This window comes from Leptonychotes weddellii, chromosome 1, assembly GCF_054177405.1.
Source record: "Leptonychotes weddellii isolate Sample4059 chromosome 1, ASM5417740v2, whole genome shotgun sequence".
NCBI lineage: Eukaryota > Metazoa > Chordata > Mammalia > Carnivora > Phocidae > Leptonychotes > Leptonychotes weddellii.
In genome coordinates this window covers 5,017,521-5,041,071 of record NC_138369.1, presented here as the reverse complement: position 1 = coordinate 5,041,071, position 23,551 = coordinate 5,017,521, and the positions used below count along the sequence as shown (strand labels likewise).

Genomic DNA, 23,551 nt, shown 5'->3' with positions numbered 1-23,551 from the left:
ACTTTTCCCAGGAAAATTGCACATGCAGTTGCAGGCGGGGCCCTGGTGAAGCGCTAAACACTCTGACTCAGCAAGTCTACTTCTAGGATTTACTAGAAACTCCTACCAGGGCAGAAAGCTGGAATATGCAAGGTCGTCGCAGGGGCGGAGTGGGTGCGGGGAGGGGCCCCGGGCCCCGACCCCTGAGACGCCCGCCCTGGATGCGCGGCTCCCCGTCCGGCCTCGGCAGGGAAGCCTTTTAACTGGCCAGAGACGGAGCGGGAAGGAGATGGTTTCAAAGTTTAACATTTAAACTCGCCTCCCCAGGAAGCCGCGGTCTCCGCCCCCCACCCCGCCACCTCCCTGGCCCGCTTAGGTAGGTAAACGCTGTGAGCACCAGGGGGCGCTGTGGCCCAATTTTCCGGGTTCTTGGCTCTTTCACGTCCGTACTTGGAGCTGGGGTGACCCTAACTGGAAATTCTAAGTAGGTCCAGTGGTTGCTCCGTGCTTCTCCGCGGCAACATTGCTTCCACCGCCTCGGACTCTGCTCTTTATTTATGCCGAGGTGCTGTTGTAGCCTCTCCGACTTAAGGACGTTTTGATTCAACCAAAATTCACAGACCCCTATGGGCCACAGCAGGCGGCAGCGTCAGGCCCTGAGCACGTCACAGGCATCATGCCAAGCCCTCCGCATGCATTACAGAGACTTGTCAAAACCCTCCTATGAGAATGAAATCCAACCTCCTTTGTTTTACAAAGTCCCTCCGCAAGTCCATTCGCCACTGGCTCCCTCAGCCACAGCTGCTGTGTCTCAAACACACGACTCCCGTTCCAGCCACAGGACCTTTGCACCTGCTGTTCTCGTTGCCTACAATGCTTTGCCCCCAGTTCTTCGTATCCTCCCTCCTTCCTGTTTTAGCTCAAAGGTCACCGTGCTTTATTTCCTCAGGACATTTATCCCGACTTGGTGTGTTTTCTTAGGGGTTCTCTTCCTGTCCTAGGGAATGGCCCCCATTCTGGATTTGGCTGGCTGCTTCTTTGTGACCCTATATAACTTGTTCTTAGCATCTGTCCCCACCATCCCCACCGTGCTGTTTCCTCAGGTCAACAGGTGGTTAGCATTACCTGGACCAGGTTCCACTGTAGGTCAGAATACTCTCTCATTGGTGGGGCTGGGTACCTCCTGTTGCATCTCTTCAGGAGCTCCATAATGTCAGGGTGCTACAATTCATCTGTGGGTTGGTGGGGGTGGGGCAGCTGTCCCCTGGTCCCCACCAATTCTCCACTTAAAGGTGTTAGCAGCCATCACGCCTCAATGACTGGACCCATCCTCTCCTGAAGATTATTTTCAACCTTATTAATCCTTCCCCTGAAATTAGCTGGGATCCTTCTCTCTCTTTTTTTTTTTTTAATTTATTTGTCAGAGAGAGAGAGAGAGCACAAGCAGGGGAAGGAGCAGAGGGATAAGCAGGCTCCCTGCTGAGCAAGGAGCCCGACCCAGGACTCTATCCCAGGACCCCAGGATCATGACCTGAGTAGAAGGCAGACACTTAACTGACTGAGCCACCCAGGCATCCCTAGCTGGGATCCTTCTCAAATGACCTGTCCTTCGGCAACTAGTTGGACTGTATAGAAACTAACAACCTGATACGTTTTCTTGGGTATTATCTGCAGGATCCCCAGGAGGCAGCAGGATATATGAGTTTACCAGGGGGGGTCTGGAGTCGAGAGAGACCTCAGGGTGACTGGTGGTCACATTGTAAGCATATAGGAAGCATCCAGGAAACTCTGGCTGCCATAATGATAATCATCATAATATATTATGGATATAATAATAATAACATTATTATTATTTGACACTTTAATGGGGTCTGGCACTGGGCGGGCTAAGAAGGAGGGCCTCATAAAGTGAGCAAAAAGATTTCTCAGGCTCACATCAATGCTTTGGAGCGTCTGAGGGCACGGCCCCCAGGAGAAGTGAGGATGGATGGTCTCAGGATCAGGAATGTGGGCGTTCTCCACCCGTGCTGTGCAGGGAACCTCTTCTAGAATAATATCTGATCCAAGTCACATGGGAAGAAAGGTTTGTGGTCTGGAACTTGCCCCGCTGAAATAAATGTGAGGCTCCGGGGCACGCCGGAGACTGCCAGTTGGGTGGGAGGGGTGAAAGCGGGGACCCTGGCAGAGGAAGGGGCAGAAGAAGGAGTGCCCGAAGTCTTCAACTTGGGAGGCAGGGGCTTCGTGGCCCCAGGGCAGGGACAGGAAGTGAGTGTGACTCAGCGAGCCAAGGAAAGCTCCAGGAAGGAGGCTGTCAGCTCCAGGGGAACCCAGACAGCGAGGAGGCAAGGCAAGCTTCCTTTTTTTTGTTTTTCTAAAGTTACTCAAAATCTTCAAACACCAGTTAACCAACAGCTGCCAAGAATATTGTGAAAAGGCCCCTGGAGTGAAGAAATTGCCCAGCGAGTGGGAAGGCTCTGCTCCAGGGGGGCCAGAGATGGAGTCTCCAGGGCTGGGGCACTGGGATGGGGGGCGGGGGGGGGGACATGACAGGACAGGAGGAGGAGCCCCGCCCTTGATGACCACAGTTTTTTGTGAGACCACTCCGAGTCTCGGTCCCTGTCGGTGGCCGGGAAAATTCTGGGAAAATGCTGGTGAGGAAAGGTGACATCTTTGCAGCATTTGCCCTGTGTGGTGTCACGGTCTCCGTGGTCTCTGCAGATGCACGTGAATGAATCAGAAGGAGAAAGACAAACATTGCATGATTTCCCTTATATGGGAAATCGATGTCCCCCCCCCTTTTTTTTTAAAAGATTTTTATTTATTTATTTGAGACAGAGAGAATGAGAGAGAGAGAGCACATGAGAGGGGGGAGGGTCAGAGGGAGAAGCAGGCTCCCCGCCGAGCAGGGAGCCCGATGCGGGACTCGATCCAGGGACTCCAGGATCATGACCTGAGCCGAAGGCAGTCGCTCAACCAACTGAGCCACCCAGGCGCCCACGATGTCCCCCCCTTTATTGAAATATAATTGATATGTAACATTGTGTCAGGTTAAGGTGTACAATGTAGTGATTTGACCTATGAATATATTGCAAAATGATTTCTACCGTAAGGTTAGTTAACACATCCATCCCCTCATAGAGTGACCGTGTGTGTGTGTGTGTGTGTGTGTGTGTGTGTGTGTGTGTGTGGTGAGAACCTTTACAATCTATTCAATTAGCAACTTTCAGATATACAATGCAGTCATGTTAACTGTAATCACCCCGGTGTACATTAGATTCCCCAGAACTTATTCATCGTCTAGCTGGAAGTTTGGACCTTTGGACAACCTTCCCGTATTTCTCCACTCCGCCCCCTGGCAACCACTGGTCTGTTTCCTGTTTCTATGAGGTTTTTGGGTGGTTTTGTTTTTTTAAAGATTTTATTTATTTATATTGGAGAGAGAGAGCAGGGGGGAGGGGCAGAGCGAGAGGGAGAAGGAGTCTCAAGCAGACTCTGAGCTGAGCGTGGAGCCCAATGCTGAATTCGAACCCAGGACCCTGAGATCATGACCCGAGCCAAAACTAACAGTTGGATGCTGAATCGACTGTGATACCCAGGAGCACCGTTTTTTTTTTAAATTAGTTAATTAGTTAATTAATTAATTAATTAATCTCTACACCCAGTGTGGGGCTTGAACTTACGACCCCAAGATGAAGAGTCACATGCTCTTCCAACAGAGCTGGCCAGGCACCCTGAGTTTGTTCCGTTGTTTGTTTGTTTAAGATTGATACATGGAATCTAAAAAAAGCCAGGGTGGCACCTGGGTGGCTTAGTCAGTTAAGCTTCTGCTTTCGGCTCAGGTCATGATCCCGGGGTCCTGAGATCAAGTCCTGCTCCGCGGGGAGTCTGCTTCTCCCTCTGCCTCTCCCCCTGTTCGTGCTCAATCTCTCAAATAAATAAATAAAAATCTTAAAAAAAATTTAAAAAATCAAAAAGCCAGGCTGGGTGGAAGGAGTTTCCACAAAACTCTTTCCCACCCACCTTTACTTTGCCCTCCGTGCATCCTCACCTTGGTCCATGTACTGCTCACCCCAGAGTTTGGGGGAGAAAATGCCTTAGTTAAAAGGGAAGACTTTGGCATTGGACAAATCTGGGTGAAATCTCCCCTTTGAGAGTGAGCCAACCACACCCAGTCTCAGTTTTCCCATCTGTAAAACAGCACCCAGCCATTTGGGGAATTAGGGAGATGGTGTTGGGAGAGCGCTGGGGCCTGTGGTGGAGGCCAGGGTGTGGGGGAGGCTCAGTTTTACCCCAGGAAGTCAGATTCCACCCCCCACTATCCCTTTTATTCACAGTTCCTCAGTTGGTGGGGAGGGTGCAGGGTACTTCATACCCGCCCCCCCCATTTCTTGATTATTTCCTGTGAGTAGGATTACCCAGGAACATTTCTTTTATAAACTTCTGTATTCTTTGAATTCCTTTTTAAATAGGAACACTTAAAAAAATTTTATTTATTTATTTGAGAGAGAGAGACAGAGCTAGCCAGAGAGAGCACGAGTGGGGAGGAGAGGGAGAAGCAGGCTACCCGCTGAGCAGATGCAGGGCTCGATCCCAGGACCCTAGGACTACAACCTGGGCCAAAGGCAGATGCTTAACCGACTGAGCCACCCAGGTGCTCCAAAATGTCCCTGGGGCACCTGGATGGCTCAGTCGGTTAAGCATCTGCCTTCAGCTCAGTCTGTGATCCCAGGGTCCGGGGATGGAGGCTGCTTCTCCCTCTGCTCCTCCCCTCCCCCCCCCAAATGCTTTCTCTCTCTCAAATAAATAAATGAAATCTTAAAAAAAAAATAGGGACATTTTATTTCTGTCATTTCTTTAACAGAAAAAGAAAAGCTGTAGGAATATTCTCAAAACAATGTTGCTTTTATTTTTTTTCTTTCTTCCTAGGGGCTGAAAGGTGCAGATCCTTGAGCCAGACCATCAGGGTTCAAATCCCAGCTCCTCCACCAACTTGCTGTGTGACCCCAGACAAGTCACTTAGCCTCTCTGGGCCTCAGCAACTCCTCTTGTGGATAATAATCATCTCCACCTGCCCGGCTGGTGGTCATATGTATAAATTGCTCAACAAACAGTAGATATGATCATCTCAGGGCACCCCAAGGAGCCCCCAAGTGAAAGATATTCTGTAAGGAGTCCAGAGGCCCAAGGAACCCAGGGACATTGAGAGACAAGAGTGGGTCTACTGCAAAGGAGAATCTCAGGTGGTTAACACTGGAAATCTCCATGCTCTTTACCACCCAACCCTCAGGCTCTCACTGTTCCTTGCCCCAAGGCGCAACCTGGCCCCCTCAGGTCTTGCCTGTCGTCTCCCCACCTCTGTAGCTGGTAGCTAGCTGCTCAGGCTCCCCTTCCACCAGGCAGGTCCCCCCCACCCCGGACCCCCCAGGTCAGAAGCATTTCTAAATGAAGTCAGGCTCACCAGCTCTTGCTTAAGAAAGCGGGCAGGGGGCGCCTGGGTGGCTCAGTCATTAAGCGTCTGCCTTCGGCTCAAGTCATGATCCCAGGGTCCTGGGATCGAGCCCCGCATCGGGCTCCCTGCTCCGCGGGAAGCCTGCTTCTCCCTCTCCCACTCGCCCTGCTTGTGTTCCCTCTCTCGCTGTCTCTCTCTCTCTGTTGAAAAATAAATAAAATCTTTAAGAAAGTGGACAGGGTTCCAGGGCTTTTGCTTTTCTTTTCTGTCGTTCATGTGGAAGGAAGCAAGTGATTCTTTCCTGATTCGGCCGAGCCCCCTGTCATCTCGTCTGTCAACAGGACAGCAAGTTGTTATCTAGAGAGGCAAGTGACTCTGGTTACTTCTGGAGGTCAATTTCCCAGGCCCTCCTGGTTCATAATAACCCTTCAAGGACAGAAGTACACTAATAGGCAAGAACAAGCTGGTAACAGTTGTGAATATTCACAAGGTCTGCAGCTCCACAGAGGAAGACGGGTGGTACGGAGCCGAAAAATCCTCTCTCTGTGGCTTCAGGACACAGTTTAAAACCCTTAAGATCTTTGGGGACCTCTTTTATTTCCCCAACTATCATTTAAGTTATAAGTACTGGGTGGTGATAATCACACGACTCTCTGCATTTGTCAAAACTCATAGAACTCAGTAAAAAGAGTGAATTTTACTTTATGTAAATGACACCTTATGTTTTTAAAAAGACAATACTTGGGATGTGCCTGGATGGCTGAGTCGGCTGAGTAGCCGACTCTTGATTTCGGCTCAGGTCATGATCTCAGGGTCCTGGGATGGAGACCCATGTCTGGCCCTGTGCTGGGCGTGGAGCCTGCCTAAGATTCTTTCTCTCCCTCTCCCTCTGCCCCTCCCTCCTCCTTGCATGCATGCAGGTGCTCTCTCTCTTTCTCTCTAAAAAACAAAACAAGGGCGCCTGGGTGGCTCAGTTGGTTAAGCGACTGCCTTCGGCTCAGGTCATGATCCTGGAGTCCCTGGATCGAGTCCCACGTCGGGCTCCCTGCTCAGCAGGGAGTCTGCCTCTCTCTCTGACCCTCCCCCCTCTCATGCTCTCTGTCTCATTCTCTCTCTCAAATAAATAAATAAAATCTTAAAAATAAATAAATAAATAAATAAATAATAAAAAACAAACAAAACAAAAACAAAAAACTAAAAAGACAATACTTGGGAAAAACAAAACATTCATGCAGCATGCAGGCATGTACATTTGTCAAAATACATACAACTGAACACTTTAGGTGCATTTTATTTAACGAAAATTATACCTCAATAAAATTGATTGTAAAAGACAGTGACTGCCCTATTGTATGCTTTATTTTTTTATTTTATTTTTAAAAAGTTTTTATTTACTTATTTGAGGGAGAGAGAGATAGCGAGAGAGCACGCACGAGCAGGGAGGAGAGGGAGAAGCAGGCTCCGTGCGAGCAGGGAGCCCGATGCAGGACTCAATCCCAGGACTCCAGGATTACGACCTAGCCAAAGGCAGAGGCTTAGCCAACTAAGCCACCCAGGTGCTCCCCTATTGTACGTTTTAAAGACCTGGCTCTGAAATTTTATTTGATAGCATTTGATGCAAAATTGAGGCCACTAGACTTCAGTGTCACTGATAGAAATCAGGGGGAATGAAAATATATTTTTTTAAGTTTATTTTTTTTTAGTCATCTCTACACCCAGGGTGGGGCTCGAACTCATGACCCTGAGATCAAGCATGGCATGCTCTTCCGAATGAGCCAGCCAGGCACCCCCAAAATATTTTATTTTCTTCAAAGAGAAAGAAAGGGCATGTAGCCCTTTCCTGCTACTTAACCAAGGGTTTTCAAACTAAGTCCCCAGGGAATCCTAGGGGTTCCACACACGCCCCCTGCTTTTCACCCAACCTGTAGTCAGAGCTGCCCGCTTCTGTGCCCCTCAAAAGATTTTATCTGAAAAGTTCTGAGACTAAAGGTTTGAAGGATCAGAGCTCTTAACAAAATGACTCTTGCTGTGTCCCGAACTACCTTGTATCCAAGCTGTGTCTGGGGGTCTTCAAGGAAGGGAGTCTGCGAAATTTGTTAATGCCAACCAGGCTCTCTGCCTTCCTGCCCACTGGTTTTTTTTTCAGTTCCTCAAAGCTGGTGCACGCTGTCCTTCCCCAGGGCCTTGGGACAAGCAGTTCCTTCCACCCAGAATACCGTCCCTGACTGGTTCTCCTGCTTAACTCTTGCTCACCCCCAGCTTCCGCTCAGCCATCTCTTCCTCCATAAAACTTCCCTGGATTCTTCCACCAGGGGCCACATTCTTCTGCCAGAAGTTCTCCCAGAACTCTGTTCCTCTCCTCTGGAGCAGAGATGACTGGTGGAGTGTGAGGCCAATTGAGCTCTCTCTTGGTGTCTGTCTTCCTCCGACAGACAGGGCAAAGTGCGTGAGGGCTGGGGGGTCCCCTTGCTCCCCACTGCATGCACAGTGCATAGCATTGCATCCGGCACATAGTAAGTGCTCAATAAATATTGCCTACACTTTGGCCCTGTGTACACAGTTGTATTTACATAGGGATTTCACACATACATGTCACTTTCACACATGTCACTGAAATAGAGTATGCGTAAAGAAAATTGTGCAGATGGAAGTGTATGCTCGAATTTTCACTAGCTTCCCAATTTCCCTCACTCCCCAGGGAAGTTCCATCCTCATCTCCAACAGCATAGATTAGTTGTGCTTTTTTTTTTTTTTTTTTTGAGAGAGAGAGAGAGCAGCTGTGTGTGTGTGGAGTGGGGAGAGGGGAGGTGCAGAGGGAGAGGGAGAGAATCCCAAGCAGGCTCCACACCCAGCACAGAGCCAGACACAGGACTCGATCTCAGGGCCCTGAGATCATGACCTGAGGGAAAATCAAGAGTTGGATGCTCGATCAACTGAGGCACCCAGGCACCCTGCCCTGGTCCTTTTTAATAAATGGATTTGTGCGGTATGTTCTTTTCTTTTCTGTGTCTGGATTCTTTTGCTCACAGTTATGTTTTGTGAGAATCATCCAGACTGTTACATGTAGCTGCAATTCATACATTGTGATCTCTCATTCACACTCATTGCTATTGACCGGGAGTGGACAATTTTTTTTTTTCTGTAAAGGGCCACATGGTAGCCGGGTTCACCTTTGCAGGGCATAGTCTCTGTCACTGACCTGGGAAAGCAACCTCAGACCATCTATAAAAAAGTAGGCATGGCTATGCTCTAAGAACACTTTATTTATGGGCACTGGGATTTCAATTTCATGTACTTTTCATATGTCACTGTTAAAATTTTTTTCCAATGATTTAAAAATGTACAAACTTTTTGGCAGCTCCTCGAAAAGTTAAGCACAGAATTGTCATATGATCCAGCAATCCCACTCCTGGATATATACCCAAGGGAACTGAAAGCAGGGACTCAGAGATGCTCAGAGATGCTCATACATTCCAAGGTTTACAGGGGCATCGTTGACAAGAGGTGGAAACAACAAAGCAAGTTGCAACTAACAGATGAATGAATAAACAAAATGTGGTGTGTCCCTACAATGGAATATTTGCCATAAAAAGGAATAAAGTTCTGCCCCATGCCACAACATGGATGAATCTTGCTAAGTGAAAGAAGACAGACACAAAAGGATAAGTATTGTGTGATTCCACTTACTTGAGGTGTGAACAGGCAAAATCATAGAGACAGAAAGTAGATGGTGGGAGCCAGGGGGTCTGGCTAGGGGGGATAGGGAGTTAGTGTTTCGTGGGGACAGTGCTTCAGTTTGGGAAGATGAGAAAGTTCTGGAGATGGTTGGTGGGGATGGTTGCACAACAATGTGAGAGTACTTCATGCCATTGGACCCTACACTTAAAAAATGGCTAAAATGGGGCACCTGGGTGGCTCAGCCAGTTAAGCGTCTGCCTTCGGCTCAGATCATGATCCCGGGGTTCCGGGATTGAGCCCTTCATCGGGCTCTGTGCTCAGCGGAAAGTCTGCTTCTCCCTCTGCCCCTCTCCACCCCTTGCTATCTCTCTCTGTCCATCCCAAATAAATAAATAAAATCTTTTTAAGAAATGGTTAAAATGATAAGTTTAATGTGAAATGTATTTTGCCACAATTTTAAAAATCCATTTGTATTAAAAACAAAAACCAAAAAAACCCCCCAAAATGTAAAAACCATTCTTAGCTCATGGGTTGCACAGAAATAGACAGTGGGCCAGATTTGTCCCATGGGCTGCAAGTTTGCCACCGTCTGTTGCAGATTGTTCCACTGAAGGAAAAAAGAAAACATGATTTTATCCATTCTATTGTTGATAGGCATTTGGCTATGAACATGGTATGCAGTTCTCACTGCGTATTTATTTATTTTGGGGGTGTTATTTTGTTATGTTCCCCGCCCCTGCGTGCAAACTCTTATTTCTTTGCCTGTCCCTGGGACAGGGGCTTCTGGAATCATCCCCCAGGACTACCTCCTGGACCAGTCCCAGCCCGGATGTGAGAAGGGTGGGCTCTTGAATGGGGAAACTGTAGCAGGGAAGGGGGTGGGCAGAGCTTCATACCTCTGGGCCCCTAGAGTCTGCCCTGGGGGCTTCCTCTTGGTCCCGGATGTGGGAGGGGATGGCCAGGGAGCCAAGACACTCAGCTAAGACAGGAAGCTCCACATCCAGCAGAAGCCTTAAAGAGGGAGATGTGGCAGAGGCATGAAATCAGTGCCCGAGATTTGGCCTGCTGAGTCCGTCCTGAGGGTAAGCGACAGCTGCCCCTGTTCAGCCCAGAACCCCTGCCCGAGGGGGCCTTGGCAAAGCCGGGACGCCAGCCCCGTCCCCCCCCAGGGACCCAGGATTCCATATCCCACCTGCTCTGGAGGCTTGACCCTCCCCAGATGAGAAGGGACTGACCCGGCTGTTGGTTCCGTCTTGCAGCACCTGCCGGATGAAGGCTCTTGCCCTCCTCCTCCTCCCTGTCCTGGGGCAGCTGGTGTGTGGCAAGTCTCTGTGTCCAGTGGATGAAGCCATCAATGAGAAGATCCAGGATGGCACCAGATCCTTAAGTGAGGACCCTCACTTGCAACCTCAGCAGGGGCCTCAGAGGCCCCCTCTAATTCCTGACATGGAGCAGCCATCAATTCAGCCCCAACCAGAACCAAACCTCCACCCCAAACCCAAGCCAACCCCAGCCCCCATCCAGCTCCATCTTTGGCAGAAGCTCCAAATCCTCCTTCCTCCAAAACACCCATCTCAAGACAGAACCTGGGAGGTGATGAGCTTCCCATCTCATGGCTCTCCACCAGGGCCTGGCCCACCTGGGCCTTCCTCAGGAGAGTTTTCTTGACCCCCTGCCTATCTCCAAACCACCAGGGCCAAGGCCACATGAGAACAGGGGCAGCTTGGTCTCACGGCTTCCTTCCCTCCTCCCTCCCGCAGTTCTTGAGACAAGGAGGAACTTTGGCCTGAGCTGCCGGAGCGTCACCTCCAGGGGGGACCTGGCCACCTGCCCCGCAGGTGAGTACCGAAGACCTTTTCCAGGCTCTCGCTTCTGTTCCCAGCACCCAGGAACCCCTCCCCCTAAGTCCAGCCTCTATTTCTTGAGTCAACTTCCCCAGGGTGCTGGTCTGCGGCCCCAGCTCCGGGACAGCTTAGGACACTGGAGCCCAGGCCCCCAGCCGCCCACGCAATCCGGCTCCCATTCATTCCTTGGCTTCCCCCCGGACCCCCAGGCCGGTAGCCTCCCGCCCGCGTCCAGACTCCCTCCGCTCCGCCCGCAGGCTTCGCCGTCACCGCCTGCACTTGTGGCTCCGCCTGTGGCTCGTGGGACGTGCGCGCCGAGGCCACATGCCACTGTCAGTGCGCGGCCATGGACTGGACCGGAGCTCGCTGCTGCCGCTTGCAGAGCACCGCCTGAGGTCCCCGGCGTCGCGGTGCGGGCTGCGGGGCGTGGCCAGGCCTCGGAGGGGCGGGGCTGGAAATAAACCCTGAGAAGGTGAGGGTCTGGGCGCGGCGCTGTCTTTTGTGGGGGGTGGGGGACTGAGCTGGCGTCTCCGAAAAGAGCCGGGCACGCAGACGCTGGAGGGAGGCGGTGGCCGGGGCCGCCCGTGACTTTCCTCTGCCCATCCCTTTCCTCCCACGTTGTGCCTCCCCCCACCATCTCCGAGAACAAGGCCTCTACTTCCTCTGAGGACCCTCACACGCAAGGATCATGACCTCCCTCAGGAGGGGAAGTGTTACCTTTAAGGCCACCTTGACGGTCACCCTCGGGTCTCTGGCCTTCCAGGAAATCGCTGGGTCATTCTGCCCCAGCCCCTACAATGAGGCTTCATTCGGGGTCAGGGTCTGGATAGGACAGGGACCCCGCCCCCCTCACTCTGCATACACTTCAGGGCCCCAAGCCTCCAGGAGCCCCAGGGTCAAGGTGGACCCCTGGGTCATCTCTCAGCCCAGAGCCCTGAGCCGAGATCCCTCACTCCCCAACCTCATGGAGCTGTCAGCAGGGCACAGGCAAAGCTGGGTCGTGGACAGGAAGGAATCTTCACAGGAGCAAGCTGAGAACTCTCACCTGAGGCCACGAACCGCAAGTTCACGTTTTCACACGTGCAGCGCAGTTTCGAGTAGTTACAACCTGCAACACACAGAGGCACGTACGCCCTCACGGACACCTGAATATGAAAACGCAGGGCAGCGTACTTGTTCGCCCTTTGGTGTATTCCTGGCGCTCAGAAGAGAGCATGCCACATAGTAGATGCTCAGGAAATGTCTGCTGAATAAATAACCACATACATACGTGGATACACCATCCAGGTGCACACACACATACATGTACACACACGACAACCCAGTTACTGTGGTCACACAGGGACACACCATGGCCACAGACACATACATGGGCACAAGAAAGCACCACTGAAACACACAGGCATGGCCATGGAAGGAGGAACATAGACACACAGACGTGTAAACCCTGGACAGAGTCTCTTGCTTCTGACCTCGAGTCCCCATCCCCGCCTGGAAGACATCAGTCCCTGTCTGAATTCTGACCTGAAGACGAGTCACCTGCAACACTTACACAGCTTCCTGGGAGGCACAGATCCAGGTGATTCAGGGTCCAGTTCCCTGGGAATCCTAACCCAGGGGTCTTAAAAATCCAGCCCCTGCGAGATGCAGACACAGATTTCAGAACACTTGGTGCCCAGTCTTGAAAGGGACCCCAGACTCAAATGTCCCAGCCCCCACGAGCACACTGGAGAACAGGTGATGGGGTGGGATCCTGGTTTTCAAGATGTTTGGGACTCTCCCGGAGGGAGGCAGTGGCGGGGCGGGGGGCACCCGTGACTTTCTTCTGCCCATCCCTCTCCTCCCATGTTGTGCCCCCATCTCTGCCACGCATCCTCTATGACAGCACAGCCCCCTGTCTGATTCCGGTAGCCATGAGCTGAGATCACAAACTCTCCTCTTGCCCCTGGAGCCCACCCATACCCCAGTCCAGAGATTCCCCTCCTAATTCCTCCCTCCTAACCCCACGTGGGTTGGAGGTGGGACCCCATGGGGTTGAGGTGGGACCACTGAGTCAGAAGTGTGTTGAGGAGCAGAGAGGGTGGGTCTAGAACCTTGCCTGTCCCACCCCCTCACTGATGTCCCCAGACTGATTGGAATGCCTGTGTATCTCCAAGTCCCACTCAATTGTCCCCCTATGTCTGGACCCCAAGAAGGTCCTCTTCAGAGTCCTCAATTCCAGCACAGTCATTCTCCTGTCCCAGAGTGCAGACTTGGATAGGCAAGCCCCCTTCTCAAGCCTCCATTTTCTCACTTGCCAACCGCCCAGCCCTCCTGAGGTAGCCAAGAGTCTTGCAGTTGCAAGTGTCGCAAACCCTACTGCAAGTAACTTGAGCAAAAGTAAAAGGAAGTTTCTGGGGGCGCCTGGCTGGCTCAGTCAGTCGGGCATGCAACTCATGATCTCGGGGTGTGGGTTTGAGCCCCATGTTGGGTGTAGAGATGACTTAAAAATAAAATCTTTTAAAAAGAAAAAAAAAGAGGAAGTTTCTGGATATGTAACTGAGAAGCCCAGGGTTAAAGATTGACTTATTTATTTTAGAGAGAGTGCAGGCGGGGTTGGGGGGGGAGGCGCAGAGGGGGCAGAGGGAGAGGAAGAGAGAGTCTGCACTCAGCACAGAGCCTGATGCAGGGCTCGATCTCACAACTCTGAGATCACGGACCTGAGTCGAAACCAAGAGTCGGACTCTTAACGGACTGCACCGAGAGGCCCAGGGTTAGAATGACAGATTCAGGTTCGGGTGGATCTAGCCCTCAAATGATGTCTCCAGGATCCGACTCCCTCTCAGGTCTGCTTTCCTATGCTGGCTTCTCTCTCAAGCAGGTTCTCCCCATCACAGCTCCAAGCTAACATTTTCCCAGTCTGAGAGCCCCAGTGGAGAGAAAAAAAAAAAAGAGGAAATGCCCCAAAAGTCGCAGTCCTGAGTTTCATGGGCTGAATCTGGCTCATGTGCCCACCCCTGTGCCAAATCTTAGACTCTGATTGGGTGGGCCTGGATCATGTACCCACTCTAAACCAATCATGGGTTTATGGTTAGCTGTCCTGGAGACGCATATTCTTTCTTAAAAGAGAATTGAGACTGTTACCCTAAGACATGACCTGGTCGAGAAGCCTCACAGAGCCCTCTTGAGCCACTGTGATTGCTCGTGGGCCTCCAGTTTCACAACTGCTATTTTGTCCAGAGGGCTGGATGGAGCCTGGTCTTCGCTTCAACCGACCTACAGAAATGTGCAGTGCTGTGGCCCCACCCCCTGCACCTGTCCATCACAGCAGAGCCAGCTGCCCATTGGTCCGTCTCCTCTGTGACGGTTACATCAGGGGAGGGTCGAATCTCTCTCAATTGCGGACTTCTTTCTAAAATCAGAGAGGAGTTGGCATCAAAACACTGTTAAAGCAGTCATCCTTGAGCAGACAAGGTCGGCAATAGTTTAGAAAACAGAGCATTATTCTCATCAAACCTTGGGGGACCATTCCAAAGTTATCTCAAATTTAATCACATATTTAAAAGCTAAAACATAGAAAGTCTTTTTAAAGGGCGCCTGGGTGGCTCAGTCAGTTAAGTGTCTGCCTTCAGCTCAGGTCATGATCCCAGGGTCCTGGGATCCAGCCTGGCAGGGGATCCCCACTGAGCAGGGACCCTGCTTCTTCTCCCTCTGCCACTTCCCGCCCCCCCCCATCGTCTCTCGCTTATGCTCTATCTCTCTGTCAAATAAAAAAATAAAATCTTTTTTAAAAAGTCTTTTTAATTATCTTTTACTTACTTTTTCCAAAGGGAGAGAACCATAATGGTCTAGACCAGCGCTGTCCAATATGACAGCCACCAAACACTTGAAATGTCCCGTGAGTGTAAATCACGTTTGATTTTTGAAGATTTAGTACCAAAAAAAAGTAATATATCTCAATTTTTTAGTATCGTCTACATGCTGAAGTGATAATTTTGAGGGTATATTATGTTAAATAAGATGCATTATTAAAATTAATTTAGCCTGAAAAAAGAATGTACGATGGAACATCATTCGACCTGAAAAACGAAGGACATTCTGACACAAGCTACAACATGGGTGAACCTTGAGGACGTTATTATTTTTTTTTAAATATTTTATTTATTTATTTGAGAGAGAGAGAATGAGAGACAGAGAGCATGAGAGGGGGTAGGGTCAGAGGGAGAAGCAGGCTCCCCGCTGAGCGGGGAGCCCGATGCAGGACTCGATCCCGGGACTCCAGGATCATGACCTGAGCCGAAGGCAGTCGTTTAACCAACTGAGCCACCCAGGCGCCCCTTAAGGACGTTATGTTAAGTGAAATAAGCCAGTCATGGAAGTCCCTTTACATGAGGTCACTAGAGTGTCAAGTTCACAGAGACAAAAAGAATGGTGCTTGCCAGGGGCTGGGGGCAGGTGGAAATGGGGAATTGGTGCTTAATGGGTATAAAGTTTTAGTTTTGCAAGATGAAAAAAAAATTAATTTAGCCTGTCTCTTTTTGTCTTTTGAACGTGGTTGCTAGAAATTTTTAAATTAAAGATGTGGTTTACATTATATTTCTACCAGAAGGCACTGTTCTAAACTTAAAGAGAGAATTCCCTACAAACTTTGTCTTGTTTTTATCTCCAGTTTTCAAGGTCACAGACACAAAGAGAGCTTGAAGACATCTAGACAAAGAGCAGACATGTGAATGCATGAATATGGATATTTCTCTGGGGCAAACACGTGTAGAAGCCTGCCAACGGGCAAGCCATGTGAATATGTGAGCAGATGTATCACGGTTTCCGGGAGTGTGCATGAGTGTGGGTAGGTGAGCAGATGCGTGGGTGAGAGTGAGTGTTTCCAAGTGTTTCTCTGTCTGGGGACCCAGGGAGAGGGGACACCATGTCCAGCGTTAGGTCAAGGCGTGCATCTGGTTCTGTCTCAGATATGGGTGGAGCTCAAGTGGTTGGTCCCCTTGCCTCACATCCGTTCCTTTCCTCCACAGGGCCTTGAAGAAGTAGAATTTCTTGGGGTAGAGCTGAGGGGTAGGACTGGGGCAGGGGGTAGGACGATGTGGGAGACCTAGGAATCCTGCCTCCAAGCCCAGATACCTCAAACCTAAAGGGTGGGACTCCCAGGGGCCTAGATTCTCTCCTGAGAGGGGCAGGGGACAATGTTCATTTGGGTAGACACATACATAGCTTGTGTCCTTTTGTGTCCGTTTGTGACCATCCTTTAGAGTTTTTAAAATTTAATTATATTGAGTATAACTGACTTGTAACATTGTGTAGGTTTGAGGTATACAGGTGTCGATTTGATACATCTGTATATTGCAACATGATGACCACCATAGCATTAGCTAACATTTCTGTTGCTGGTTCCTGATCATGCTGTTTCCTGTCTCTGGGTCTATGGGCTTCTCTGCTTGGCCCTCCATGAGACCTCTGGTCTCCTAAGACCCTCTTGATCTGGGGGGGGGGGCGGTGAGGATGCCCCAGGGCTGGAGGGTCCTGGGTCACTGAAAAGAGGAGACTGACCTCTCCTCCCCCTACCCCCAACCCAGAGATTTCCTCATTTGCCATGACACCTTCCGGTGGGTGGGGATGTGTGTGAGCAAACTGGCAGACTGGGAACCATGGAGTCTGAGGAAATCTACATGAAGCAGGAGGTCAAGATGCAGGCAGCAGCCTTCAAAGACAAGAAACAGAGGGCCCCAGCCAATAAGGAAGGTTAGGCACCTCAGGGTGGGGAGGGGAGAGGTCAGGTGGGAGAGATTGGGATGGGAGAGATAAGGGGCTGAAAGTGGGGTCACAGGGCTCCTTCCCCTACCCCAAAATGTATGTGTGCATGTGTATCCCCCAAACGATCACGCACGCCCTCTCCACCTAACCAAGAAGCAGATCTTGTTTTCCCCATTCCTTATCTTTTATCCCCAGAAATTTGTTGTGTGCTGGGTTTTGGTGAGCCAAGATCTCTGAGCCCCCTTCCTACCCCCACCCCCGCCCCAGAGCTCCAGGCAGGTTTCCACTCTCACTGACCCACCCACAGGTGCAGATAACCCTGACTATGAGAATATCACCTTGACCTTCAGAAACCAGGACAAGCTGAAGGGCAGCCATTCACCCCTCAAGAATCAGGGCAAGCAGCCATCTGCCAGCGCACACTGCACAGCCTTGGGAGGGGCCCATGGTAGGGCATCATGGGAACCAGGAGCACCATGTGGAGGTCGGGGTCAGTGGTGTGGGGTGTGGTGTCATCAGGGCTTGTGTGTTACAGTCGGTGGGGGGGGGAGTTTCACAGGTGGGGGTGATGATGTTGGTGGTGCTGGTGTTGGTGGAAGTGTTGGTGAAAGTTTGGGTGATGGTGATGGTGGAGAGGTGACCATGTAGTGGATCCGGAAGGAACCACCTAGACAGCGCCGATGACGGTGCTGATGAGACCTGTTGCTGGGGACAATGCTGACAATGGTAGGCGCTGATGTTGATGGGTGTTGGTGACAGCTACTGTTGACATTGTGAGTGCTGGCAAAGGGGATGGTAAGGGCAGCATGATGATGACAGCCTGAGGGACAACTGCTGGTGGCTCTGGTCAGTGGGCATGTTGGTGGTCACAGTGGCTATGGAATTGGGAAGAGCAGGTGCAGGTGACAGAGTTTCTGATGATGTTAGAGTCAGTGCTGATGGTTTGGGTGGTGGTGTTGGGCCCTGGAGGTCACCTGTCTTGCCTCTACCCCAGCCCCAACCCTGCCTAGGCCGCCCTCAGAATCTGCCCAGGTTCCCCGTTGTCTGCACCGAGCCCTCATGATCCTGTACATCCTCCTTGCCCTGTCCTGCATCATCCTCTTGGCCTTGGTCTTGGCAAAGAGTGAGTAGGGTTTTTTCGTTTCAGGGTTTTTGTTGTTGTTGTTGTTGTTGTTTTTTGTTTTTTTGGTGGGGGCTGGGGCAGTGTGGAGGGGGACCTCAGGAGGTGCGCGGCCCAGTGTTTCCACCCTGTCTCCCTTCTCCCTCACTCCTCTCCCTTCCCCCACCCTTGTTCCCAGGCCTACAGAACTGGGGGCACCTCAAGGCTTTTCCTGCCTCCTCTGCCCCTCCTCCTGAACAGATTCTGAGATGTCCCAGGAGTTGCTGGTCTTGAAAAGGGAGCTCTGGAACAGTGAGGGTGGGACCTGGGGGAGGCCCAAGGGGTCGGGGTGCGGGTAAGGAGAGCAGCAGTGATACGGACATGCCCACTTCATGCCTCAGTCTCCAAATCGGTGCGGGAGTGTCAGGAGGAGCAGAATCAGGGCTGGAGCTCCGTCCGGCAGCTCATCATGGAGGCCAAGCAGGACATTAACGTGGTCAAGAGAGATGTCCAGTCCGAGAGTGATAAAATGAAGACGTTATTAACAGGTGCCGTTGCAGACCTTCACTGGGTGGGATTCATCTCATGCTGGGTGCTGGGAATTGGGGGGAGGGGACAGCAGGGGTCCCATTCTCCCAGCGCACAGGGGGGTTTAGAGGCATGATGGATGTCACCCTCTGAGTCACTCAGGGGATATTTAAATGCTGCTGGGAACACCAAGTACACGGGCTCCGCAGCACCCCAGACTGGGGGTTGGGCAGGGAGGAGGCTTCCAATGAACATGGGGGCCTTGTGTGAGACCCCACACCAGATTTCTCCTGTCCTCCTGCCCCCAGACATGAACCAAATCAAGAACAAGTTACAGGAAATCTCCAAGGCACTGGAGACGAAGCCAAGCTCATGTAAGTTGGGCCTGGGGAGGTGGATGAGGTGGGAGCCACAGACGTGGCCCCAGTTTCCCTCCTGGGGGAGGGATCTGCCTGACCTTGGGTCTCCATCCTGCCCAGAAACCTCAACAAATGAGAAGACATCGAAGACCCAGCTGCACCTCCCAGTGAAGCTGGCCACATGTGTGATCATGGTGTGTTGTGAGCATAATGCAAGACACAGTGGTTGGCTGTGTCAGCAAGGACCCCAAAAGTGTGTCAGTGTGAGTGTGGGTGTGGGCAACACGGGTAGCACTGTGAGCACGTGTGAGTATCCGCGGTACGTTGTGCATAAGTGTGTCATGGCGGTGCTGTGCGTGGGGCACCCCGCGTATCACTGTAATTGTGGGTGTTGCAGTGTGTGCCCTGTGCCGATGTGAGTGTGACTGATTATGCAACCGAGGGGGTTCGGAGCATGTACTCATGTATGTTCCTTTGTTTCTGCACTCACAGTTTGTGATTTGTGACGATAAAGGCCTATGCAAAAGAATGTGGCTTTTAGATCTCATACTGGGAGCACCTGGGGGGCTCTGGGGACCTGGTGGGGGAGGGTCTGGCAAATGTTGGGGGATGGGGAAAGGCACACAGTGAGCCCGTGGACATGATACCAGGAGCCCTGGGACACGAGGTTGTGTGGGAATGAATGCCCCGAGTTGGTCTTTGTGTGTCCATGAACGTGTACCCAGGGAGTAACCCAGTCTCCGTGCCCAAGAGTGAGTGCCTGAGATGGACGGTGTCTCCCTGTGTGCAGGTGGGCCCACAGATATGTCTGAGCCCTTAAGCAGGTACCCACGGGCGTAACTGTGCTCCTGAGTGTATATGCCCACTGAGCGTGCGGCCGTGAGTGCACATGCCCCTAAGTGCCCTAGGCCCCTGGTTCATGGATGCATGTCCCCCCCTTTTTTTTTTTTTTTTTAAGATTTTATTTATTTTTTGACAGAGAGAGAGACAGTGAGAGAGGAAACACAAGCAGGGAGAGTGGGAGAGGGAGAAGCAGGCTTCCTGACGAGCAGGGAGCCCGATGCGGGGCTCGATTCCAGGACCCTGGGATCATGACCTGAGCCGAAGGCAGACGCTTAACGACTGAGCCACCCAGGCGCCCCCAGATGCATGTCCCTTAAGAAGAACATGTACCTGAGTAAATGCACGTGTCCCTAAGACAAGAGAATGTGTTTAAGGCACAGGTGTGCCTCTAGGACAAACAGACATGTGTGCCCCTCAGACAGACACGTGGGCCCATCGTCAAATGTGTGCCCCCAACCGGTGACCATCCGCGCTACCGTTTGTCTGAGAGCGAGCCAACCCAAGCGAGCCCGGCCCCCGGCCCCAGGGCCACACCCCTCTTTCGGGCTCCCGGGACACGCGCGCCCCCTGGCGGCCGCTCTCTGGAATCTCCGCCAGCGCGCGCGCCCCGCCCACGAGCCCGTACCGCCGCAGCGCCTGCGCACTCAGGACCTTTTACGGCGCCGTAAAGCAACTCGGCCAAACCGACGGCCGTAGTACGCTGGTGAGACCCCACCCGCCCGCGACCCCTATCCGCGCCGGGTCTTGCTCGCACCGGGACCCCCAGCCTCCCGCGCGCCTGGGGATCCTGGGCTGCGGTCTCGGCGTCCGCGATCCCGGGTCCGTCCGCTTCGGCCCACGCAAAGGGCCCGTGAGGAGGGTGGGTCCCTCCCCGGCCCCTCTGTCGGGTCCACGCTGACTCGGGGGTCTCGGGGCTCCGGCCTTTCCGCGGCTTAGGTTACTGGTTCCCATCGCAGCCCGGTGTGTGGGGGGGGGCAACACTCCCCCTCCCATCTCGCGCGCTGGGCCCTCCCGGTGTAGACGGATGCGCACCTGGGCGGCGTCTTGGAGCCCCTGGACTCCCCCCGGCGCTGGTCTTCCCATTCCCCACGCAGATCTCGTTGGGGGCAGTCCCAGCATCCCCAGACCCCTCCGGCCTCTTACCCCTTCCTGCTCAGTGGGAACGGGGTTCTCAGCTCCTTCTCCCGACTCCACCCTTGGCAGCGGCTTCACACAAGAGTGGGCGAGGGTCGGCGGGGGGGAAGAGAGGGGCACTCCCATCCGCTCCTTCCCACCCTCGCCGTAGGTCCGCGTCGTGGCGGTCTCAGTGCTTGGTGCACTAGGATGGGAGGATCACAGCGCCCCTCCTGGCTCCCCCAAACCCCGGGTCTCACAGTCCGCCTCCTCCACCTTATCTCCCACTGTCCCGCTACCTTTCTGGAGGGCACGGAGGTGGAGGGGTTCCCAACGCCTTCTCTGCGGCCGCCTCCAGTATTCCTTACAAACGAAGGCCCATCCGCATCTTCAAGGAGGCATGCTTCGTGCAGGCCAGATGGGCGCTGTCAGAGCCCTTTCCTCCTGGCTTGTCCCGTGTCTGTCGTCTGTCCGTCCCCCACGCCCCACACCCTCCAGGCTGTTGCTCTTGACACACCCCACTCCCCTCTCTGGTTTCTTTGGCTTTCCGCAGGGGAGAGGCGGGCAAATTCTTTTCATTTGCAGGAAGTCAGCGCTGTCGCTTCTGGAGGCTTGCGGGGGACAGTGCCCGAGAGACCTCTGACGGCCCCTCCATCCCTGCCCCCTCCCCCATGCAGTAGTTCTCTAGTTGCTCCCACAGGTGGCAGAGGGGGCCCGAAGGTGCTTTTCACGTGGGAGCGGTCACCGGGAACTCGAAGGTTGGGATGGTTTCTGGTCGCGCCTTCTGGTCTCCCTCTCGTGTCCTCTAACCCCCCGCCCCCAACCCTCTCCTCGCCAAAGGTGTAAAGCTACTTTCCCCCTTTCCCTTTACTGGAGGAGGCGCGCTTTACGTGCAGGTGGATGCCCCCTTTCCTTCCTTTCCTTCCTCTCTTCTCTTCCTACATGGGAGGTCAGCAGTGGACGACACAAAACGGGTGGAGGGGGGCAGTGCTCCTCCACGATCTCCGTCCCCTGACACGCGGTTCCTTGTGTCCCCGCAGGGCGGCGGCAGCATGGAGGCGCGCTTCACGCGCGGGAAGTCGGCGCTGCTGGAGCGCGCGCTGGCGCGGCCCCGCACCGAGGTGAGCCTGAGCGCCTTCGCGCTGCTCTTCTCCGAGCTGGTCCAGCACTGCCAGAGCCGGGTCTTCTCGGTGGCCGAGCTGCAGGCGCGCCTGGCCGCCCTGGGCCGCCAGGTGGGCGCGCGCGTTCTCGACGCGCTGGTGGCTCGCGAAAAGGGTGCCCGGCGCGAAACCAAGGTGCTGGGTGCCCTGCTCTTCGTCAAGGGCGCGGTGTGGAAGGCGCTGTTCGGCAAGGAGGCCGACAAGCTGGAGCAGGCCAACGATGACGCCCGCACCTTCTACATCATAGAGCGGGAGCCGCTCATCAACACCTACATCTCTGTGCCCAAGGAGAACAGCACCCTGAACTGCGCCAGCTTCACCGCGGGCATCGTGGAGGCCGTGCTCACACACAGCGGCTTCCCCGCCAAGGTCACGGCGCACTGGCACAAGGGCACCACGCTCATGATCAAGTTTGAGGAGGCGGTCATAGCCCGAGACCGGGCCCTGGAGGGCCGCTGACCCCCGCGGGAGATAAAGAATGCAGAGAGTCGCCCCCTTCCCAGATGTGTCTTGTGTCTTGTGTGGGGGGCCTCACAGATCCACCCGACACCTCGACCCAGGTGCCTGCCTCGGGCTGGTGAGGGAGGCCAAGACCCCAGCATGTTTATAATACAGTGGCGAGGTGGGGGTGGGCCAGGTTCCCCCACCCAGCCCGCGCTTACAGATGGGGCTGGGCGGGAGGCCAGGGGCAGTGTTGGGGGGGAGTCTGCAGAAGGAGTTGAGGTGTTGGCTGGAGGTGGGAGAATGCTGCTACTCTCTGGAATCACAATTAGAGGTCAGGGTGGAGAGCTGTGGGGGGGTGGGTGGGCGGGGATCAGGCTAAGAGAGCCTCATTTAGACCAGAGGCTGGCTTTTTTCTGTAAAGTCCCAGATAGTGAGTAGTTTCTGCCTAGCACTCTCTGTCCAGCTACCCTGCGGTGTAGACAGCAGTAGGCCAAGGAGTGGGTGTGGCTGTGTGCCTAGAAAGCAGGCAGAGGGTGGTGGCTGACCCTGCATTAGACCCTTGCTGCTCAAAGTGCATCCCACCATGGCAGCATCTGTATCTCCTGGGAGCTGGTCAAAGTGCAGACCCTCAGGCCCACCTCATGCCTGCCAACTGCGGGTCTGCATTTTAGCAAGATCCCCAGGGGAGTCCTGTGTACCTTATTTTGAGAAGCAGTGCTCTAGGACACAGAGTAGGTTGCAACTGGGGTGGCTGGACCCCACCCCCAGAGTTTCAGATTCTGCAGACCTGGGCCGGCTGAGGATTTGCATTTCTAACAAGTTCCCAGGAACTGCTTATGCTCCATGGGCCACACTTGGAGAGAACTCTGCCTCCAGACACGTGGGGAAATGGGTGGGCTCACTTCAGAATCATCTGGGTGCCTACAATATTTTGAAGGTGATATCGATGATCTATGAACACATTTATGTTCCTTGCTTATTTATTTTTAAATTTTTATTTTTTAAAAGATTTTGTATTTATTAGAGAGAGAGAGTGTGCGCACGAGCACAATTAGGGGCAGAGGGAGAGGGAGAAGCAGACTCCCCACTGAGCGGGGAGCCCAACGTGGGGCTCGATCCCAGGACCAGAGATCATGACCTGAGCCGAAGGCAGATCTTTGACTGAGCCACCCAGGCGCCTCTATTTTATTTTTTTTAATTTTTATTAAGATTTATTTGAGAGAACGCATGAGTGCACAAGCAGGGGGAGCAGCAGGCCGAGGGAGAAGCAGGCTCCCCACTGAGCAGGGAGCCCCATGCGGGGCTCGATCCCG

At 53.0% G+C, this 23,551-nt stretch overlaps 3 protein-coding genes and 1 long non-coding RNA gene across 12 annotated transcripts; 3 read left to right on the top strand and 1 right to left on the bottom strand.

Moving 5' to 3' along the window:
* Nucleotides 1–6,655: 6,655 nt before the first annotated feature.
* On the bottom strand, nucleotides 6,656–21,204 carry LOC115941122 (uncharacterized). 5 transcript variants are annotated; one of them, XR_014142856.1, is made up of 9 exons: nucleotides 20,665–21,204; nucleotides 14,245–14,341; nucleotides 13,244–13,849; nucleotides 12,503–12,587; nucleotides 11,996–12,058; nucleotides 11,668–11,742; nucleotides 10,299–11,401; nucleotides 10,003–10,117; nucleotides 6,656–9,713 (listed from the first exon to the last, which is right to left on the bottom strand). It is a non-coding gene; the product is annotated as an uncharacterized LOC115941122 (long non-coding RNA). The 5 variants fall into 5 exon arrangements; XR_014142859.1 differs by lacking the exon at nucleotides 13,244–13,849 and having other exon boundaries at nucleotides 20,554–21,195; XR_014142861.1 differs by lacking the exon at nucleotides 13,244–13,849 and having other exon boundaries at nucleotides 20,934–21,195.
* On the top strand, nucleotides 10,372–11,426 carry RETN (resistin). Its single transcript, XM_081811852.1, has 3 exons — nucleotides 10,372–10,493; nucleotides 10,867–10,944; nucleotides 11,208–11,426. Exons 1-3 carry the CDS (start codon nucleotides 10,376–10,378, stop codon nucleotides 11,342–11,344), a joined length of 333 nt encoding a protein of 110 aa, XP_081667978.1. The 5' UTR covers nucleotides 10,372–10,375; the 3' UTR covers nucleotides 11,345–11,426.
* Nucleotides 16,531–19,207, top strand: MCEMP1 (mast cell expressed membrane protein 1). The gene is made up of 6 exons (XM_031028707.2): nucleotides 16,531–16,680; nucleotides 17,000–17,140; nucleotides 17,687–17,815; nucleotides 18,193–18,339; nucleotides 18,628–18,693; nucleotides 18,799–19,207. Coding segments are annotated over exons 1-6 (579 nt in total). The 5' UTR covers nucleotides 16,531–16,586; the 3' UTR covers nucleotides 18,801–19,207.
* On the top strand, nucleotides 20,141–22,293 carry TRAPPC5 (trafficking protein particle complex subunit 5). Of its 5 annotated transcripts, none has more exons than XM_031028709.2 (3): nucleotides 20,187–20,224; nucleotides 21,220–21,392; nucleotides 21,675–22,293. In XM_031028709.2, the coding sequence occupies exon 3, from the start codon at nucleotides 21,687–21,689 to the stop codon at nucleotides 22,251–22,253; it is 567 nt and encodes a 188-aa protein (XP_030884569.1). In that variant the 5' UTR covers nucleotides 20,187–20,224; nucleotides 21,220–21,392; nucleotides 21,675–21,686; the 3' UTR covers nucleotides 22,254–22,293. The 5 variants fall into 5 exon arrangements, with proteins under 5 accessions (XP_006733879.1, XP_030884569.1, XP_081667963.1 ...); XM_081811833.1 differs by lacking the exon at nucleotides 20,187–20,224 and adding an exon at nucleotides 20,227–20,340; XM_006733816.3 differs by lacking the exon at nucleotides 21,220–21,392 and having other exon boundaries at nucleotides 20,141–20,224.
* The last annotated feature ends 1,258 nt before the right edge of the window (nucleotides 22,294–23,551 follow it).

What these genes read in the sequence shown, in the direction of transcription:
- MCEMP1 (XM_031028707.2), top strand. Translation starts at nt 16,587, where the DNA reads ATGGAGTCTGAGGAAATCTACATGAAGCAGGAGGTCAAGATGCAGGCA. An exon ending in GGCCCCAGCCAATAAGGAAG is followed by an intron (nt 16,681 to 16,999) that starts GTTAGGCACCTC and finishes ACCCACCCACAG; the next exon opens with GTGCAGATAACCCTGACTAT. An exon ending in GGCCTTGGTCTTGGCAAAGA is followed by an intron (nt 17,816 to 18,192) that starts GTGAGTAGGGTT and finishes TTCATGCCTCAG; the next exon opens with TCTCCAAATCGGTGCGGGAG.
- RETN (XM_081811852.1), top strand. Translation starts at nt 10,376, where the DNA reads ATGAAGGCTCTTGCCCTCCTCCTCCTCCCTGTCCTGGGGCAGCTGGTG. An exon ending in GGATGGCACCAGATCCTTAA is followed by an intron (nt 10,494 to 10,866) that starts GTGAGGACCCTC and finishes TCCCTCCCGCAG; the next exon opens with TTCTTGAGACAAGGAGGAAC. An exon ending in CCTGGCCACCTGCCCCGCAG is followed by an intron (nt 10,945 to 11,207) that starts GTGAGTACCGAA and finishes CTCCGCCCGCAG; the next exon opens with GCTTCGCCGTCACCGCCTGC.
- TRAPPC5 (XM_006733816.3), top strand. Translation starts at nt 21,687, where the DNA reads ATGGAGGCGCGCTTCACGCGCGGGAAGTCGGCGCTGCTGGAGCGCGCG.